Below are 20058 nucleotides of genomic sequence, written 5' to 3' on the forward strand. Positions count from 1 at the left end.
AGTGGGTTCCCAGCACGTCCCTGAGAGGGAGCGGTGTGAATCCAAACCCTTGGAACCTCCTCCCCACGCGTGGGGGAGGCATGGGGGAAACCAGGCCGCGTACAGCCCTGCTGCGGGCACGTGCCCAGCTCCTGCCTTGTTCCCGGTCTGCTCCTCAAATTGGTCCTGCGGGAAAGCTCCCCTCTGCCAGGGGGAGCGGTCCAGGCGGGCTACGACGGTTAACCCCCGAAGTTCCCCTGAGGGCGCCGACCTCGCTCCCGCGCCGCCCGGCGCCACGGCCTCCTACCGGCGGGCCGCCAGCCCCGCGCATGCGCGTCCCCGCCTCCAGCCCAACTCTCGCGAGAGGCAGGCGGGCGCGGCGGCGGTTGGCGCTCTTGGGGCGGCGGGCCGCTGGGCGGGGGCGGTGCCGCGGCGTTGGCGGGATGGGGCTGCTAGAGCAGTGCGAGGCCGCCTTCGGCTCCCCCGACCTCTACCGCGTCCTGGGCGTCCGCCGGGAGGCCTCGCCCGAGGAGATCCGCCGCGGCTACCACCGCGCCTCGCTCCGCGTACACCCCGACCGCGCCGAGCCCGATGCCAAGGAGGAGGCGACGCGGCGGTTCCAGGTGAGCGCGGGCGGGCGGGGCGGCCGGCGGCGGCCCCTGACTGACTGCCGGCCGGCTCCCCTGACTGACCGACCGACCGACCGGCCCCCGTCTCCCCGCAGATCCTGGGCAAGGCGTACGCCGTCCTGAGCGACCCGGAGCAGCGCGCCGTGTACGATGAGCAGGGCACGGTGGATGAGGAGGGCGAGGCGCTGAGGGGCGAGCGGGACTGGCAGGAGTACTGGCGGCTGCTCTTCAAGAAGGTGAGAACCGGGCCGGGGCCGAGGTCTGGGAACCGGCGGTGGGGCCCTGCAGGGCTCACCTCAGCGGGACGGCAAACCTTCCGGGAAAGAGAAGCCCGCTGTTTCACAGTTGTAGCTGTGTCTCCCTTACGAGCTTTGTGTAGAGTATTGGGGTTTTTTTAATGCTATCTCTTAAATCCTTCTGGTGAATAAATCCTGTAACTCAAGAAGTGTCACCTCTTTGCTTCAGATCACGGTAAAAGACATTGAAGAGTTTGAAAAGAGCTATAAAGATTCAGAAGAAGAGCTAGCTGATATTAAAGCAGCATACATGGATTTTGAGGGTGACATGGACAGAATAATGGAGTCGGTGTTGTGTGTGGACTATACAGATGAACCAAGAATACGAAAAATCATAGAAAAAGCCATTGACGCTGGAGAAGTCCCATCCTACAAAGGTTTTGTAAAAGAGGCAAAGCAGAAAATGATCACAAGAAAAAGGCGGGTAGGTTATATCAATCGGGGATCAAAGGGAAACATTTTTTATAAGCTTTTAATCTCCCTCAGTAGAAATAAATGAAACTGGTTTTAAGAAAAATGTTTGCCACAGGATTGCTGGGTTACAGATCCTGCTCAGTATCTTTGACTTTCACATTTAGTCACCTGTGTTCTCCACCGCTGGCCCCCCCTCCCCGCCCCCCAAATTGTTGTGAAAGGCTTTTGAGTTGTAATAGGCTGTTGTCTATTACTTCTTTATTTTCTTATTATACACAATGGCTTATTACAGTTTAGCATGTCCCTGCATTTACAAAGCCATGAGCTGCTGGAATTAAGAAGCATACGTGGGGAGGAAATAGATTATGCTTGCCTTTTGGCAAGTGTGAAATAACATTCTGGACTCAATGGACCTCTTCTCCAACCTGGTGGTGTTTGGGGTTTTGTTTGTTTGTTTTTTGGGACTTTGTAAAATATGTTATATGCACATCACAGTAACCTTTCTCCAATGTAAGAAAATGTAATAGCTGCTAAGACAAAAAAAGTATGGTTGGGGAACAGGGATGGGGATGGACATCTCATTATGTTCAGCATTGTGAAACACAAAAAACTGTCCTGCTCTACTAAATTGCAGAACCAGAATGGGCTTTCTCTTTGAGTGATCTCTCATCTGTGGCCAAACTTGGAAACCATTTGTGTTTCCTTGCAGCTATTTATATACGGATGTAAAATAAAGTGTTTGGTAACTCTATAAGACTTCATCAAATAACATGCAAAATACTTTTTAAAAAACCTAGTTTGCTATTTTAGGCAGAAAAAGAAGCTAGAGAGGCAGAAAAGACTAAAGATGAACTGGGCCTTGGTGGAGAAGATGACTTGAAAGCGCTGATTCAAGTAAGGCTTTTTGTAAGATAGTTATGTTACTGGCTTATAATTGTATTTTCCCTGAGCATCTTTGTATTTTGGATCCTTGCAACTCTTCTGGGTTCCTGAGGTTAAAATCTGACCTTAATGTTAACTATCTGTGTATTTTAATAGAGTATGGTATGGATTTTATTACCTGTGTCTTTTTAAAAATTAACAAAGTTACTCTAATATACTTATCCTTACTGCATACACAATCAAAATATTTAACTTCTAGTTTTAGGCAGTTAGATAGGGAGTGTTAATGATTCTTTATTTCTGAGGGATTCCACGAGGATGTAGAAGTCTATAGGTCTTACTATTTTGCTTTTTTATGTTGGGGATCAAGCAAAGAAACATACTGTTTACATTCTGTTTTTCAGAATGTTTTCTGTTTCTTCTTTCTAATTGTCCAGTGGGCTTCTTAGAACATTCATGTTTAATCATTCCTCAAATTGTAATAGAATTTTGGGTCCAAACTAGAAATTGCTTTGCTTTTCCTAGCCTTATGTCATTTTTTTTTTTTTATAGCCACTCTTTACCTGTCTTGATACTTCTAGAAGTTAGGTATAGAGCCTCAAGTATACAAGTAGGCTTTTGCTCAACAGTACTATACCTCCTGTAGCTTATATTCCCCGTTTAATCCATTTCGAGGTTTTATGTAGCTATCTCACTTCAATAGAATAATCTGTATTGGGAAGTAGTAAAAGTTTTTGGTTTTTTGTTTGTTGGTTTCGTTTTTTTTCTCCTCCCCCAGAGCAGAAATAAAGATCGAAAAAAGGAAATGGATGACTTTTTGGCCCAACTGGAAGCAAAATATGGGAATAATGCTAAACAAGGAAGAAAGAAGACTGCAGCCAAGAAAGGAAAGAAATAAAGAACTGTGTAGTCTATCGGGTATAATTTTCTATGGGAACACATGGATTTGGGAGAATTTCAGAATTTTTTTGGACTACTGTTCTGGAGTATGTGTGCATCAACTTGCTGTGACTGGGAGGTATGATAGAGAACGCATCATGAACAAGACAGACAAAGCATTCTGGTGCTACTGTTTAAAATCCTTTGGGTGCTCTTCAGTTAAAATAAAACAGATTCTTGGCTAATTAGTTTTGTTACAGTAAGGAAGCCATGTGATGTTTGGGATGGCGGTGTGTTTATTAAACTTGTGTTGAAGCCCCTTCCTTCCAAGCGCCTAATGGATATTGGTACAGCTGATGGCAAGACAATGTAATCTCACACCTTGGAGAGTCTTCAGTGCTGGTTCCTGTGGCTTCTGAGTTGGAAGCCTTATCTTTTTGCTATTCACACATTTCTTTTGTAACAAACCTGCTGTTTTTAAAGGTCTTTGCACTTCAGCTCAACAGGTCTTTTTCAGATGCTCCATTGGTTTTATAAAGATACTTTGGAAAACTGCGGATTTAATAAATGAAAAGGTTTTTGCAGAATTGCTTCCCCTGCCCTCTCTACATTTTCTAAGTAGCTGTTCAAAACAAACTGATCGTGTTGACTTTTCTGATGGATTTACGTCAAGTAAATACTACTTGCTTCTCTAGCAGATGAAAATATGTCTATATTAACTGTGGCATCGGTGCTGGTGATGCTACATTAGATGAAAGGACCACCTAGTGTTTGGTCTTTGATTGCTTGTAGCAGGTGCCTTAGGAAAAATATGAGATTGCACCATGTAGGTGACTATGCAGAAATTCTCTAACACACTGAGGTAATAAACTTAAAAATCTACACAATAGAGTCAGTTCTGTGTATTTATAGGGTTTGTGATGTCCCATGACAAGGCATTCCAAAGCTTAGAAATGTATTGTGTGTTATCTCAACAGCATCACAGTCAAGTCTGCTGTAGGATGGTAGTGATTAGCTACTTCATTGTATTTGTCAACAGTTGTTATCTCAGAAGCGAAGTACTTCCGTAAGATGCACAAATACTTTGAAGGTTTTTACTTCAGCTGTTTTTAAACCACTTGATGTAGTGTGCAGGGGTATGAAGTTGAAGGGAAACTAGTATTCAACTTGCTGTAGCTCAAAGGAATGAGGCTGGTTTTATTTTGTGGATCAAGGTGAACACTTACTTTTGAGTTAAAGGTCCTCATTGCTTCAGTGATAGCATTCAGGAACTGACTATTTAATAGAGCTTCCTGGGGGGAAGCTAGAGGTAGAATAGTAACTCTGTTCCCTTTTACTTGGCTGCTTTAAAAAAAATTGTCCTGATTCTGACAGAGTACAGCATATAATTGTGTTGCATAACGCATGACTTGAATGTTACTTTTACTATACAAAATAGGTATCTAACAGCCCAGGAGAAGTCTCTGGTGTCAACCATCTGTACAGAAACCAAAAATTACGTTACGATGAGACTGCTTTCACTTTAACACACTGATTCCTCTAGGCTATAAAATACTACATTATGTTACTAGAAGTCTGTTCAAGTTTATTTGTGTATTTTTTGTAACTCTTATGCACAAGGGCTACAGAACACTAACTTGGTCCCTGAGGAATGGCACTGATATAAATGGGATGCTTATCTCCAGTTAGCTTGAGATTACTGGAACATTGTACAGTGTGTTATTTAACTGTCTTGGCTGTTAAGGGAAACTGTATTTTGAAAGGGTTTAGTGAATAGAGGCCTCTCTTTAGCATCAATTTATCTCTATGCAAACTTAAGAGATTTAGATTGAGCCCAGAGCTTTTTTCCCCCCTCTAGAAATGCAAAGGAAAGTTAACCCAGTTGCATTTGCACAGTTCCCTTTTGCTTTCTTCTCCCTTCTTTTTGATTAGAGCGTGCTCAGATCAACTGGACTCAAGAACTTCAATATTGATTAAAAATTACTAGCTGTTCTGGAGGTACCACTAACTAATTTGACAGATTGCATAACTTTAGAGTGGGGAAGCAGGAGCCACTTCATAAAGAATACTGACAAGTTTTTTCCATTATGAATTGTAATTTGGAAAATATTAAGGAAATTTAAGAGAAAGTGCTCTTTAATTGGATTATGAAGGAACAACTGTTTTTGTGCAGTGTCCTAACTTTGTGAAAATACATTAAGTGGTTATCCTCGCCTTATGTTTACACTTACTTGTACTCTGGCACTTACTGCTTGGAAGTAAGATCTTCAACTAAGCATTTATTTTGATGAAGCCTGTATTTCATGTTTTTGTCTTATCTGGAAGCACAAGGACAACTACAGCTGATACCTCCAGTATGTCTGTCACACAGTGCAGAACACATCTACTAAAAGCTACGTTGCATCTGTGGGTTGTGGAACTTCATGTGGGAGTGCAGAAATCTTGTATAATAGTAGGTATTTTTAGAAAGGGAGACTGACCTATTCTGTGAAATTGCCATAAAATATCTCACCAGGAAGACAATGTACTTTCTTTGAATACTGTCTGGAACTACTTGCAGTAAGAGACTCTTTTTACCTCTTAAACCTTCTTCAGTCACTGAGGAAGAGGTATAAGTATGTAACACAGGAATAGTCAGTGGCGTGCTACCCTTGAAGTTGTCAGTTCTGTTCATCTGGTTTGCTACCTTAGTTTTACGCAACTGTGTTAATATCTGCTGCACTAACTACAGGATTCATAACTTGTCTAAGTAGAGTTGTGGAAGCAGTATCATGTGTAGTGCTTGCTTTTGATAGTATAATATTGCTTTAAACATAAATATAGCTTTAAAAATTTAAATTACTACTGATGTGGAAGGCCTGATTAATCTTTTGTAGTGCTAACAGAAGAATCAGCAGGGTCTGCACTACCTGCCTGTAACAACATGAACCAGTCACAAGCCAGTAATGGGAAAACAGCAATGACTGAGAGCGTTTGCTAGATTTTCTAGGAGTTAGGCTTTCCTGCCCACTGGAGTATATTCACCCTTCCACCGGAGTATAACTTTTTCTACTAGTAGAAAATGGAATGTTTAAGTATACCCCTTCTAATCTTTGGCAGCTGCTGCTTAGATTTATATAAAAATATCTATTCATAAGGAAGGGTGTTTGAAAACTCTCTGTAAACAATGTTGACGTTGCTGAGAATGAGAGGTGGTTCATGACTCTCTGGAGATGGATGGATACTTCTTCATGGCATGTCAGAACCCCTGTTTGCTTTTTGTGACTGATCCACTTCGACTGTGGCCTTTCACAGAACCATGCAGCTGAAGACCTAATAAACAGAGATCATGTACAACTTTAAGACTTCTTGGAAGGTATTAAAACTAAGTACCAAATACATCTCCTTTAGTTTAAAACGAAAATGCCTTTTTTTGGCTTTTTATTCTAATACGTGGCTATCAACTGCAGTATGTATAACTTACGCAAGTCTGAGACAAGTGACTGGCCTTCCAAAAGGGGCAAAGTTTGTGCTGTGTTGCAGGGAACTACTGTGATCCTCGATACTTAATGAAATATTCAAGTCTACAAAGTTATGCTGATTTCAATTTTTTTTGTTAATACAGCAGTCATAAGACGCATCTTGCATTTAAAGATACTGTTGGGTTTTTTGGGGGGGGAGGGCAGATATTTATTTTAATTTCAGTAGAAGCCACTCCCTTCTTGTTTAAAAACAAGTTACTTCAGCTTAGTGCCCTTCTTAAACTCAAGTTGCCTCTTGTACCACTTATATTAGTGTTAGTAGGCCATTCAGCTATTAAACAAGCTAAAAGAGCCCTCCTGTCCTCTAATAATCACCCCTGTACTTGCTACGTTAACCTTTGCAGCTTCCTTTAATTTTTGCAGCTTCAATCCTATCTTGTTAGTGTATTTTTATGTGGGAAACTTTGACAACTCCATACAGAATCCCAAAACACTGCCATGAAAGGAATCCAGTGTAACTTGTCTTGACAGACCTAGTTTTCAGAAAGTGCATCTAATCCCCTGCTCTGTGCCACCCTTTCCAGGTGGAGGTGATACTTAGCATCAATACAAAGTTAACAGGGAGTGCTCAAGGTGAACTCAGGTGAGAGTTATAAAGACAGCATTCATAAAAGCTGTTCCAGGACACAAAAGTTAACTTTTACTCTACCGTAATCTCTGAACAAACTCCCTTTCAACTGACTAGACTAGACCTTGTGTGTGCCATAAGGTGAAAAACCTAAATCTCTGAAGGTAAGGCTGAAATAAGTAAGGTTCATTGGTCTACCATAACACTTGTGTACACACATGCAACTTAGTCTTGTAGCTTCCTGCTACTAAAAAAGAACCGCAACCCTGGTTGTGACTGTGTAGCTATTCTGAAGCATATATGAAGACTGTTTTCAAAGTGTATTAACTAAACAATTTAAGGAGATGACTTTGCAGTGAAGGAAGAAACTGGAGGGAAGAGTAGGCATTACATTCACAACAAAAACGCCTTCCTGCTGCTTTGGTACTTTGATCAATTAAAAATAAGTAATTTTAGATGAGATTCATTTTAGGTTACACCACTTAACTCCATAAAGGTAATCCAATTGTTACAAATAAACAGTACAAGCGTACTCCAATTTCAGAGTATGCATGTGAATTGTACTGATACGGTTACTGTCTTTAAAATAAACTTTGAGTTGATCTAGTGCAATTCTAGTACAATCTCTTCCAGATGCAGTTTGGGGTTTTTTTGGACATAATGCAACTTCTTTCAGTTGTATAGTTGAGCAGATGAAAAACCCTTGGACAGAAAGTAGTTGTTGCTAGTCCCTGTTTAAATTGGCAACTCCTGCTCTTAACTTTGACATGAGAGGCATTGGAGCTGATTACATTAAGCTTACTTAAATGATTTAAAATACTAGGTGGTAACAAGAAAAAAAAAAAACATACCCAAACATACTCTATATGCAAGTATAAAACTTGTATAATGGAAAATTTGAAACATGAAATAGAACTTTGAAAGACCTCCTCAACGTAATTACCTATGTAGGAAATGCATCCTTGTCCTAAAAGCCTACCTCTTGCTTAATCTTATTAAATTCTATGACTGATGAGCATACCTGAACCTGTTGATCCTCTGCTTGTCCAAGATTGATTACTATAATCAATAACAGTGCAAGAACGGCGGTGCTGTGGATCTGGCTGAAAAGACAGTTCAAGTTACTTATCTTGATATGAAAAATGCTAAACATCAAGATTATTATACAAACTACTTAAACATGTATTTCCTAATTCATAAGATGTTGTAAAGGGCTAAGTAGAGCGTTTACAAGTTTAAGGAGGGTTAAATCAACCTAAAGTTCAACTCCTACAGAGTAGAAAATAGACTTTTGTAACACTCTTACTTAGAATGGTCACTGGGCCAGTTAAAGGCATTCTGACCACTTCTGGAAATTTTTCTGTTTCAAAATACATTTTAGAAAGTTTGTACACTCAACTGCTAAGTCAAGGATGTTGAAAATATACACAGAAACCAAACCAGCAGCTATTTAAAAGCTATTGTTAAAGTTATAGCTTTTAAAGCTTAAATAAAAATACTTTGTTAGATAGGACAATGTATCAGTAGAGGAGGTGTTTCAATAAATTAAACCAAGAGCATTTGATACTGAAAGAGACTGGACATTAATAGTACAGCAAACTTGTGCAAGAAAGCAATGCAGACTATCCTATCCTTGCATTTCTGAATACAGCTGTAGGAATGACTTCCCAATGTCTATGCAAAACTTTAATGCATCCTCTCCTACCCCACCGTTCTTAAGCCTTCACAGAAGATGCTAGATTGAATGTTACACCTCAAGTAACACTTAGCTTTTTCCACAAGCATCTCAAACTTGGGATTCTTTAAGAAAAGTGTAGCACCACCAGCTGCTTATAGGTGTAGTTAGAAGCTGGCTGTGGGGAGTATAGTGAGATTGTTATCCATGAACAAGTGACTTGTCCTGTTTGTTTTGGAAGTGCCAAGCAGTGATGTTTCTGTTAACCTGTGAGTATCTAATCAAAGTGGCGAACTAGATGAACTCCCTAGCACTGATCACCTGTGACATTTGGTTCTCGAGTAATGTTTACCTATGTTAATTGTCCAAGCACCCTACTGAGTAACTAAGGATGATTTGGTATAATTTGCCATGCTTTACCAAGTATGTGTTGGTTGTGTTAGGCCTGGAGAAATGATCAGGTAAGAAAAGCTGCTCCTGTAGCTGCTGGTGGGTATCTTCGTGTGTTGTTACACTGTGAGCTCGACTTGAGTTTCCTCGAGATTTCTGCATTGAAGAATAAGTTATGGCTACTTCTTATTGCATCAGTACACTTAAAATAATTAGGAATTTTTTTAGGAATTAAGGCTAATTTTCCAAGTCAATAATTCCACACCTAGTTATGCGGAGGAAAATAATTCTGGCAGCAATTGAAATTAAAGCATTCAACTACGGGTGATGTTGCTAGTCAAAATTGATACAGCATTTTTTGTGCATCTATTTCAGTTGCTGTGACTTACAAGATAACAGACAAATTAGAACTCTTGGGTTAGGTAATTTGATCAGCAGCAAATACATTTTAGACTCTCCAATAATAAAATCGTTGTGCCTATTACCATTTGCCTCTGGGATCCTGCAGTGCTCACATGCTCTGCCACACTGGTGGTAGTAATAGGTGGTAGGAGATTATTTCGGCTTAGTGGCAGTGGGGAGGGTGAGGTCAGCTGCTCATGTGCAGTCAAACTGAAATGCACCAATAAGAACAGAAAAAACATACAGTTTATATGTTTGGCATTGTGTAAACATACAATATTGTCAGTTTGTTTCGCATTATGTAGACAATGTTAAAGCTAAGAGCAAGGGTTGCAGAATCTTGCTACAAGATGCTGGTGTTAGGGCTGATTATTGGAGACTGTATTTAAAAGAGGAGTGCTGCAGCAGATGAAGTTTGGCAGAAATATTTTTCATGTATTAACAAGAACTTCTAATTTTCAGAATGTTTAATATTAAGCATATAGGCAAAGTGAGTCTGAAAATGAGTACCCCAGCAGAAATCCTTGTAATGGGTGTATATAAAATCTAGTTGGTGGTTAAAATGCACCTCATCCAGTCCATTATGAAGGAGTGTGCTGTGGTACTGCAGAATAAAGGTGTGTATATATAAAGGTGTCTTCATGGGCAGTTACCATACAATGGTAGAATCTTGTCTGCCCGTTCCTGGACATGGCATTTTTTTTCTGCTCTTTGTTCATACCCTTTAGGATGAAGTACTGCTTACTGCTAACTTCAGCCTAGCAACTGAAGATAAACGAGTCTAGAAAACAGCAGTGGCCCATATTTTAAGCAGAGCAAGTAAAAAAGCTACATAATGCAAATGCATATTGTAGCTCTTTCACTTATTACAAGCATCAAATAAAACATCTGAGGGTAAAACAAGGCTTCTATCTTCTCCATATTTTGTTTATTTGACAGAACAGGTGCAAGAGGCTTTTTGAAGCCTTCTAAAGGGAGCTAAACCAATCTAATTGCACAAAATACAAAAGGAATTTAACAGTCACAGGAGGAATGTAAAAGAATAAGTAATCTATTTTCTAGATAGTTTGTGTGCAAAACTACCTAAATATGTACGCGAGTCATTAAATTGCAGCTTGTAGCGCAGTAAACATCAACTTGAGCGAATCTTTAGCTTTCTCAGGGGAGATTGTGCTTTAATGGGCAGTTAATTTCTTTAATCAAATAATTCATGTTCTTTCTGTTCAACTGAATGCTTTGTATAAGCTAGGTTCTCTAAATATGGTAACTTGCAGTGAGAAACTGGTTTTGAAACATACGATTGAGTTCCCCTGAAGGCATCATCCACAGACCCTGGGGTCCCAGTAAGAGAATGGCTTGTGCTGATAGGATGCAGGGTACGTGGTGGTTGGTTTCGCCTTCTTGTGGAACGTGACAGGGATGATGTGCTGAGCTCTAGAGGACGATTTGGCCACACTCTGGTAGAGAGGATGGAACTGGAGCCTGGACGTTTGTTGTCCAGGTCCCTAACAAAAGAATTACAAAACCAAAAGAGATATGGTTAACATGACTGGTAACTATGCTGTTACCAAAGTACTCATCTACATGTGACATTAATAATATTACATGTGGATAGAGATGATGTGTTTTCATTTATTTACATAACTATATAAAGTAATTTACAGCCAAATTAGAAAAGAATAGGGGATGTAAAAGAAAAAAGAAGCCTATCTTTATATTTTTTTTTACTGAACTATGAGCTTTCTCATTGAAGATTCCAGTATAAAATTAAAAATTAATCACATAACAAAATTAATCACATAAAAAAAAAAAACATACTGTAAACACCAGTTTTCACACCCATAGCCTAGTTCACTTCTAGGAACTGAGCAAATCAGTTTCTCTGCCCCATTCTGAGCTTCATCTCTTTTCAGGATGTCAGTTAGTGCCAACAGTAATGCCATAGCTGTTCACTAAGTGGTAAACCAGCAGCAATCGAACAGAAAACCTGTACTAGAAGCATATTGTTTCAGAGAGGACAAATAAATAAACAAACAGGCAGGAAAATAATTGAGAACTGCTTTCTCTAGTGTAGAAAATTATCTCACAATGTTTTGGGTTGAATCCCTCTCACCATGAGAGTGACTACTTTACAACAGATGATCTATAGTTCTTACAGTGTTTTCTCCATTACAGGCAGATTCCTTTGCTGTAACTGGATCCCGTGTATCACCATCAAGCCATTCAGATTACGTTGAGAGCCACTACTTGGCCCTTGAGAGAGATTTACCTGAAAGTTTGAAAAATAAATAAGTAAATTACTGTTTGGCAGAGACATACACACATATTTACAGATTTTGTCCTTGTAAATAATTTTGGAGGAAATAAATTAATTTCTTCCATGATATCCAGATATTCAGTTATAGTATTTCCCCATCTAAGACAGGCATCTTAGCATTCCATTTTTCTTGCAAATGGTAGTGCTTAGAAAATGTATCCTACCATGCTATGTCACACTTAATATTTTCCAGCTCAGTTTCTCATTTGCATGACAGGATCTTCCAACAATGGCTATAATCAGAAGCTTTACGAAACTAATTTTCAGTGTATGTTGACATTTTATATCAAGAACAGAACTGTAAAATCCTTTCCTGGCACACAGACTGATCTGGAAAAACATCAAATTCTACCCACCGGAACGACAGCAAATAGGAAATAACAGAGCTTTAAAACCTCTCCAACATACATACTTGAGGTGGTTTTCTCCTCTTTTTGCTTTTGCGGACACATCTGGTTTTTGGGCACTACACATGTAGTAACGGGAACATAAGGAAGAGACAGGGGTAGAAATAAAGGAGAAAGAAATAAAAAGAAATAAGAAGGAAAGAGTTGAATTAAAATGGAATAAACAGATAAACTTTGGTGCTCACCACTCTAGGAGCAGATCATCTAAAGCAGATTATACAGTCAAATTCAGTGTCTGAGAAAAAACATCCCCCTGGTTTACAACTGCACTGAGATTTGTCCTCTGGTGCCTCATGAGTTAGCTATAGATAAGCTAGTGAGAATACGATCTCACACACACAATCCTCAATCTCACAATTTAGTTCAAACATTATTGAAATGTAGAAAGAACTACATCATTAATGAACAGTCACCACATGGTTATCCAATACATATATAAAATACTAAGTTTTAAAGAGAAAAGTAGGAATTAAAACTTGCAACTGAGGAATAACAGAACTTAAGCATTAGAAAGTACAGTCAGCATTCATACAAAATCCAAACTAGTTATGTATCTAAACAGTCCCCTGACATACTTGAATCTGTTTGCTTAGGTAGCACTGTATTGATTTGTCCCTACACAAACCAGCTGGCTAAAAATACTCACCAGATTTGATGTCACTGAGGGCATTTTAGTTTGTGGCACACGAGGTAACACGACTGGCAGAGGATCAGACTGCAAAGGGCTTCCAGCATCTGCTATGATTGTTTCTACTGTTATGATATTTTTCTCATCATCTACGCAAAGCAACAGAGAATTCCTGTAAATGCAGACTATTGGCATTGCTAGTTGTGGACAGTGCTATAAATCCAAATTTTTTAAATAGAGTCCTCTTAGATGCTAAGCTCTATTAAATCTTTTGAAGGTATGTCTCACACTGTTAGCAAAATAACCTCCCCCCCCCCGAAGAGATTATTCCCAAATACATCTCTCTCTCATTGCATCCTTGCAAAATTAAGTAACTGAAATCCCCTTTTGAATCTTCAGTTTAACTGTGATCCTTACCAGAGGCTGACCCTTCCCAGTGTCTACAGATTAATTCTTCCATGCAGCCTAGGACTTCACTCCACACATCATCAAACACAAATGTGAGCACAGAATCCTTCATGCAGGAATATGGAGAGATAAGAGGAAACCCCAATTTCCGTCTACCAGAGGACAGTCCCATTTTCCTCTCATGTAACTCCTCCTCCCTGTAAAAATGCAAGCATTACCTATACCATAAACACATTTTCTTTGTCTCCTATATTTTGTTGCATTTATTTAATAGGATTAAAACGTCAGCTAAGGCTGCATTTCTGTTCTATTTTCTCTTGGTCAAGGCAGCTAGCCGAATAGCTTGAAGACATTACTTCAGAAGTTTTGTATTTATCATACAAATATTATTTTCTGAGAGCTGATAGTTTAATAAACAGCAATATCAAATAACAGTCTAATACTGAAAGAGGCAAGCTTCTGTACATTGGGCACTTGAACTTTTATTTCTTCCAGAATCTACAACTGACCTAAGTGAGAAATGACGGAGACAATCACCTTATTACTGCACACCTTGGTTTCCCCATACAGAATGACTATAAATGGTACTTCATTAATAATAAATAATTTACAAAGGGGATCAAAGTTCCATTTAAAAATAAATATTAATAGTTACAGTGATATTTGTTAATCACATTGTTTGGCTCCATATCTAACATCACTACAGAATTCTGAAGACAAGACAGAGGAATGTCACTACTCATGACTGTTTAATGCCACACTGAGCCTGCTGCTCTAACAGCCAGGAGATGTTCAGGGCACAGGCTTAATTCTCTTTTAGACAATTAGATGTAATCAATGAGAGGGGAGAAAAAACATAATTCACAGCAGCGACTGGCCTTTGCTGCAGACCCTTCCACAATGCTAGAGGTATTCTGAAGTGTGAAACCTTGAAGACAACTGCTCAAAAAAGTTTATGTTCATCTGCCAAAAGAAACTTTATAGAAGGGAGAAAATAATACTGATGAAAGCACATTTATTATGGCTTTTGTATCTGCTCCCTGAATTAGTACTTAACATCAAAAGCTACAAACCTTGAGAAAAAAGGAGATACCACTAGAAAAAGCTATAATACTTCTACCATTATTTTACAGAGACGGCAATATTGTTTCATACCAATTCAAATTGTACCAATTTGAATCTCATGGTCCATGCAGCTAAGTGGCTTTATTTATTAAAACCAATTAAGTAGTTAGCAACTGACAGTACCATCCAGAGTCCTTACCCAGGCCATATGTTCATATTGTTGGGTTGAATAAAGTAACAGGGCAAAAAGAATCCTCTTTATGCCACCCTTAATCCTTTCTTCTTAAGATAAAAATAGTGGTAATTATTTCTTGGCAAACATCAGATCCACTCTAATTCTTAAATTACCACTGAAAATCTGGAAAGGTACAATTCCACCCAAAATGCTAGTACAAAACCAAAGCAGCACATTGCTAGTGCATAACAAACAACACTTAATTTGACTTAGTATAACAAACAAATAGCATTTAAACAAGTTTGATTAAATATGTTAATACATAGCAGGCTCTTAGTTATGATGGAATGAACTATTTAAACCAGGCACAAAAATGGCTAGTATCAAAAAGTACAAAAAATTCATAAAAATAATTTAGCAAAATAAATTGTTCTAGGAAATGGATTGGAAGACTTCCCAGTGCCCTAGCAACCTCAGCCTTTTGAAAGTTCTCTAGAGGAAAGATATAAAAAAAATAAATTCATCAAATACTTTATCAACTAACGTCAAAACCAAATATATATATCTTAACAGCAGGAACTCCAGGACACTGGTACTAGTTGCTATCTTAATATTCAATACCTACACATCTCTGCAGTCAAATGCTAAATATTCCTCCATTACGCCTTCAGAGACAATTACTCCATCTTCACCCTCTTCGCTCTCTGGAGAACACAAGGTCGGAGACTTGGAACGGTCAGCCTTTTTGTGAACGGGAGTAACAGAAAGAGGTACCTTCTTGCCAAAAACACTAAATCTGAACAGGTGACAGTTTTCAGAAAGCAGAAATGAGAATAAGTTGTTATCCACTTCAAATAGCAGCATTTGGTAAGCTGAGAGGCTAAGAGACAACACAGTAGTTAAGGCCAACCAGTAGGGAGGCCAACAAATTATGCATTACAGCAAAAACTCTTTTAGTTTGGATATTTTTAATTCTTGCTAAGGAACTTGAAACTTCAGAAAAAAATTCAAGGCTAAGTAAAAAACATTCTAAAACATTAAATAATAAAAGTAGTACTAATGTAGTGCTTTGTATTTTTGAAGTTCTGTACAAATTTAATAATGATTAACAATAAAACCAGCTACAATACATGTATATTCTTAAGAAGTCAGCAGCAGCAAAGGTATTTCTATTTACTGACCAGTTTACTGTAGTTAGCAACAAGCAGCTACATAGTCTTGCTATGTATGTACTACTTGAATGTACTACTTTTAGTTAAAAAGGAAAAAAAAAAGTGTGCTGTGTTCAAAACTCAGCCTAACAGAAAGGAATTAGGCTTCATATTTTAAGAAGCCTATCACTGCAATCCACTGAGAACAAAATTACCTTCCCACCTTGGTACGGTCTGTGTTAACCGCTGGTACTTACTCATTAGAATCTTTTTCTCGTGGTGAACTTACATCTGAGGAACCTAAACTGCCAGAAGGTGAACTTGAATACCATCCATACCCTTCATCTGTGGGGATCACTATCTGCTTCCCCACAACCCTGCCGTGGCAAAAACAAAAGATAAATAAATCAGAAAACATTGAAAGTAAGATTATTGAAGTGTGTAAGAACACACAGCAGCAAATCCTAAAAATGCTATTGGGAAGCTATGCGGTTTTCTTGGTGATAGTTCAATGTGGTTTCAGTTGTTTTCCCTAGTACAGACTGCTTCGAGTCAGGTAAATAAATAAAGAAAATTTTGCTTGTTTTTTTTATGCTCTGCTAATTGTAAGACTTTTGAATATGGACAAAACTGTTCAAGTACACGTAATGAAGATTTAAAATTTAAGTTTCTAGATAGCCATAGGACTGCTGAGCTAGGGTAGGAGGATTTTTAAATTATTTTAGGCACCTGGCTTTAGCTATACTATACATCTTTTCTGAGAATTTTGCTATGTTAAAGCCAAGTCAGTTGCAAATAGCAATAAACCTCTGGCAAGAAACCAAATGCGAGACAGCAGAATGTTTATTAATGACAATGGCAGGCAGACTAACAGAGTGATCTTTTTATCTCTATCTACTGTATAATTGCATAAAACCATCCTGCTACTAACGTTGTTTTAAAAGCAACTGTTTCCATCTCTACCCTTTTATAACTCTGGTTATAATGATGGTACTAGCATTAGTCTGTTAATAAAATACCTGAGATGAGGAAAGTTGGATGTCCACTGGTGGCATTCTTCCCGCAGTCCCTCAACATGCACGTTTTCTTTCTGCTCGTAGAGAAGCTCATCAATTTGTCTGAACATTTGCTGAACCTGTTGTGTGGCAGCTTTATCAAATTCCTAGACAGGAAAGTTATCCAATAAATACCTAGTGAATAGCATTCAGAGAGGTTTTTTAATTGATTTTTTTTATAATTGAAAAAGACAACTATTTATTTAAAGCTTAGCAGGACTGATTTAAACAGTTCTCTTTCTTTTGCATAGAAAGACATTAACTTTAAATAATTTCCCCCCAGCAATGATGCAGACTGCTGTTAGGACTGATGATAGCTACATAAAAAGCTTACATTGACACAAGAGAAAAACTATTAAAACATTTTGAAATATCTGTATTATTATATGAAGTTAAAGACATAGCAATTTACATAAAAGAAGTCAGAACAGGAAGGATAACATTCAGCGACATTTTAATGAAAAGGAAAATTTGTTGCTTGCAATGTCCATAGACAACAGCAAAACAAAAAGCAATGCAGACTGGTGTGAAACACTGTGAAAGTGAAGGATGTTCACAACCTTTGTTACATGTTCTCGTGTAGCTAGAAAATGGGGTTGGTTCTTGGGTAATTTAAATCTAAACAGTTCCATCTCACCTCACAGAAAGCAATAGCACACTTTGTTTTGGTAGACGGGGAATAAAACAAGTATTTCTAAATGAAAATAATGTTTTAGGGGCTTACTATATTTTGAGAAACATACAAGTATGCAGAAGTTTGATAAACTCACACCAAGTGTCTGAAAGTCATCCACTCATGTTTGGGATTCCACAAGAACAGCATTTATTACGTTGTATAGATACACTTATGCATTAAATGATTTGCATTTCCAAAGTTTTAGATGGAAATGCAGAATATTAATTGAATAGTATGAGCCTAACATGTTTTGATCTGAGAGAATGGAAAGATGGGGAAGAGGTAAAAAAAGATGTTCTTTTTATAACCACTATCATGATTTATTAACAGATCCAATCCTCATTTTGATCCTGAAATGTCTTTGCAATGGTATTTCAAATGTCTTTCTACTCACTGTGCTACATTTGGTTTGGATTATTACGTTCTACTCACATCATAGCCCCAGGAGAAGACTGAGCTGTCTTCGGTGGAGGTGTCGGCATAACTCTGACTAGCAGACCATGAATTCCCATGATCAGCTGGAGTAACAGAAGGGTAATCTGATTCCTTCCAGATTTGAGACTCCCTGAAATGCACATGTTGAGGAAAAAAAGGAAGACAAAAATGCCAACAATACACAATGACAAATGAAGTGGGTAAGTAAACTTTTCTTCCTCTACAAAAAAGCATAGATATATCATAAGAGGTCTTAGCAATGATAGAGTTTTCATAGGGTAAATATCTACTTCAGAGGCAATTAAGCCATAGTACACAACTAATTATAACAACTGTAACTCCTAATAATCTCAATGACATAGGAAGTCTAGAGGTCAAGCAAAACATAGATTTTCAAAAAATTATCTCAATTAAGATGCAGACTATTCCTAGTCCTGGTTTTACAGCACTCAGGAATTATTTTTATCTTTTCTCCTCTTGTTTCTGACGTAACATTAGATGACCCAGGCTATTTGCAAGCTGGGAACAGAACACAGCTACACACTTTTTATTATTTCCAAAACAGGAAGGATGTGTTCTGAAATGATACAGATCTGAGGCAAAGCCTAAGCCTACCAACTGTACTACTTCTGTAAAGGTAACTCAAGACAAAGGTGCCTGGTTTTGCCATTGTCTCCACACAAAGATTCATTTTATGTTATGACAAGTACCTTGAGACCTCGCCGTAGTTTTCAGCCGTGGGTGTTGCTGGGCACACCTCAGCCAGTGGTTCTGGCAGCGGATGATGCCGCAAGGCATGTTTTGGAAGTCCTTGTCTAAAACAAGAAGTGGAACTTGACATTACTTATAAGAATAAACATCTACAGAGTTCCCAAGCTTTACAGCGGTTTTCTTCTGCTTTTCAGGGAATGCATTAATTTGCATACCGGAGCTCATTTATTATTATTAGAAGGCTGATTCTTGTTACCAAAGCTTTATAATTAAGGTGACAAAACTAACTCTAGGCTAAACACGGAGTTAAAGGTCTTTGCTTAGAAATCAGTGTCTTCCTTTAAACTTAAAGTGTTGTTGTGAATTCGTCTACAGCTCTCTAAAAGCAGATACAATGTCATTATGCCTGTAGGAGACTTATAATCAAATAGTACAAGAGTAGCCACCAAACTATGCACAGGCAAGTTAGGAGAAATAGTACCTGCTAGTTTTTTGTTTTGTCAAAGTTTAGATGTCTAGGAAAGAGGGACAAGAAAAGCCACGGTAGTTGGAGACAGAGAAGTACCAACTCCCTCTATGCAGGAACAAAAGTCCTGTCCCAAGTATGGGCTGAAAGAGCCTTAAGTAAAGAAGCTCTCTCTCCTGTCATTGCTCTGCTGTTCAGAAAAGATGACAGAATTAAACATAAACAAGACTGCATCAAAGTAGCTAACTACCAAAACTGATGTATTTGTTTAAACCCCTCGCCCCCCCCCCCTCCGAAAAAAAGTGCCTACACATCAGTTACCTCTGGGGTAAAAAAAATAAACAAGAACAGGGATTTAATCACGTTCTCTCACACCTGTATTTTTCAAGCGACGAGTACACTCGTCGGCCACGATCGCTGTAAACACGTTACCGTGGCTGCCCTTTTGCTGGCCACCCCCTGAGGCAGCACAACCGGCCGCAGCCTCGGCACAGGCCACCGCACCGCGGTTACGGCATGGATCCGTACAACTCCACGTTAAACCCGGCCCACTCCAGCGCTACGGGTAAGCTGCGCCCAGCGCCGGCCTGCGGCTCCGACCCCCGCCCCGCCCGGGGACACGCGGCCCCGCGACCCCCCCGTCCAAGCACGGGGCCCGGTTTTCAGGCTGAGGGGCGGTGCGGGCGGCCAGGCCCGAGCGCGGGGACCGGGCGGGAGCGGGGCCTGGCCGGGGCGGCGGGGACCGGGGCGGCGGGGACCGGGACAGCGGGGCCGAGGGGAGGCGGCGGCGACTCACATCTCCAGAGCGCCGGGGGGCACCGGCTTCCGCGCGTATCGCGAGATCATCCTCAGCTCCGCCGCGCCGCCGCCGCCGCCCGCCGCCTGCCCGCCGCCGCCATGACGACGCCCCACCCCCGGGGAGGCGGAGC

The 20058-nt window shown here is 39.7% G+C and overlaps 2 protein-coding genes across 5 annotated transcripts; one reads left to right on the forward strand and one right to left on the reverse strand.

The window, feature by feature from the left end:
- The first annotated feature begins 355 nt into the window (after positions 1-355).
- DNAJC9 (DnaJ heat shock protein family (Hsp40) member C9) lies at positions 356-6276 on the forward strand. Its single transcript, XM_072869469.1, has 5 exons — positions 356-602; positions 704-844; positions 1074-1328; positions 2129-2212; positions 2979-6276. The coding sequence occupies exons 1-5, from the start codon at positions 423-425 to the stop codon at positions 3096-3098; spliced, it is 780 nt and encodes a 259-aa protein (XP_072725570.1). The 5' UTR covers positions 356-422; the 3' UTR covers positions 3099-6276.
- Positions 6180-20052, reverse strand: FAM149B1 (family with sequence similarity 149 member B1). Of its 4 annotated transcripts, XM_072869463.1 has the most exons (15): positions 19926-20051; positions 18663-18767; positions 17950-18082; positions 16806-16948; positions 16044-16163; positions 15261-15431; positions 13405-13592; positions 13006-13136; positions 12365-12418; positions 11792-11904; positions 10934-11140; positions 9719-9845; positions 9264-9389; positions 8190-8271; positions 6180-6391 (listed from the first exon to the last, which is right to left on the reverse strand). In XM_072869463.1, exons 1-15 carry the CDS (start codon positions 19973-19975, stop codon positions 6318-6320), a joined length of 1824 nt encoding a protein of 607 aa, XP_072725564.1. In that variant the 5' UTR covers positions 19976-20051; the 3' UTR covers positions 6180-6317. The 4 variants fall into 4 exon arrangements, with proteins under 4 accessions (XP_072725564.1, XP_072725566.1, XP_072725565.1 ...); XM_072869465.1 differs by lacking the exon at positions 9264-9389 and having other exon boundaries at positions 19926-20052; XM_072869464.1 differs by lacking the exon at positions 12365-12418.
- Positions 20053-20058: the final 6 nt, after the last annotated feature.

This window comes from Ciconia boyciana, chromosome 8 (assembly GCF_034638445.1).
Source record: "Ciconia boyciana chromosome 8, ASM3463844v1, whole genome shotgun sequence".
In the NCBI taxonomy this organism is placed as follows: Eukaryota; Metazoa; Chordata; class Aves; order Ciconiiformes; family Ciconiidae; genus Ciconia; species Ciconia boyciana.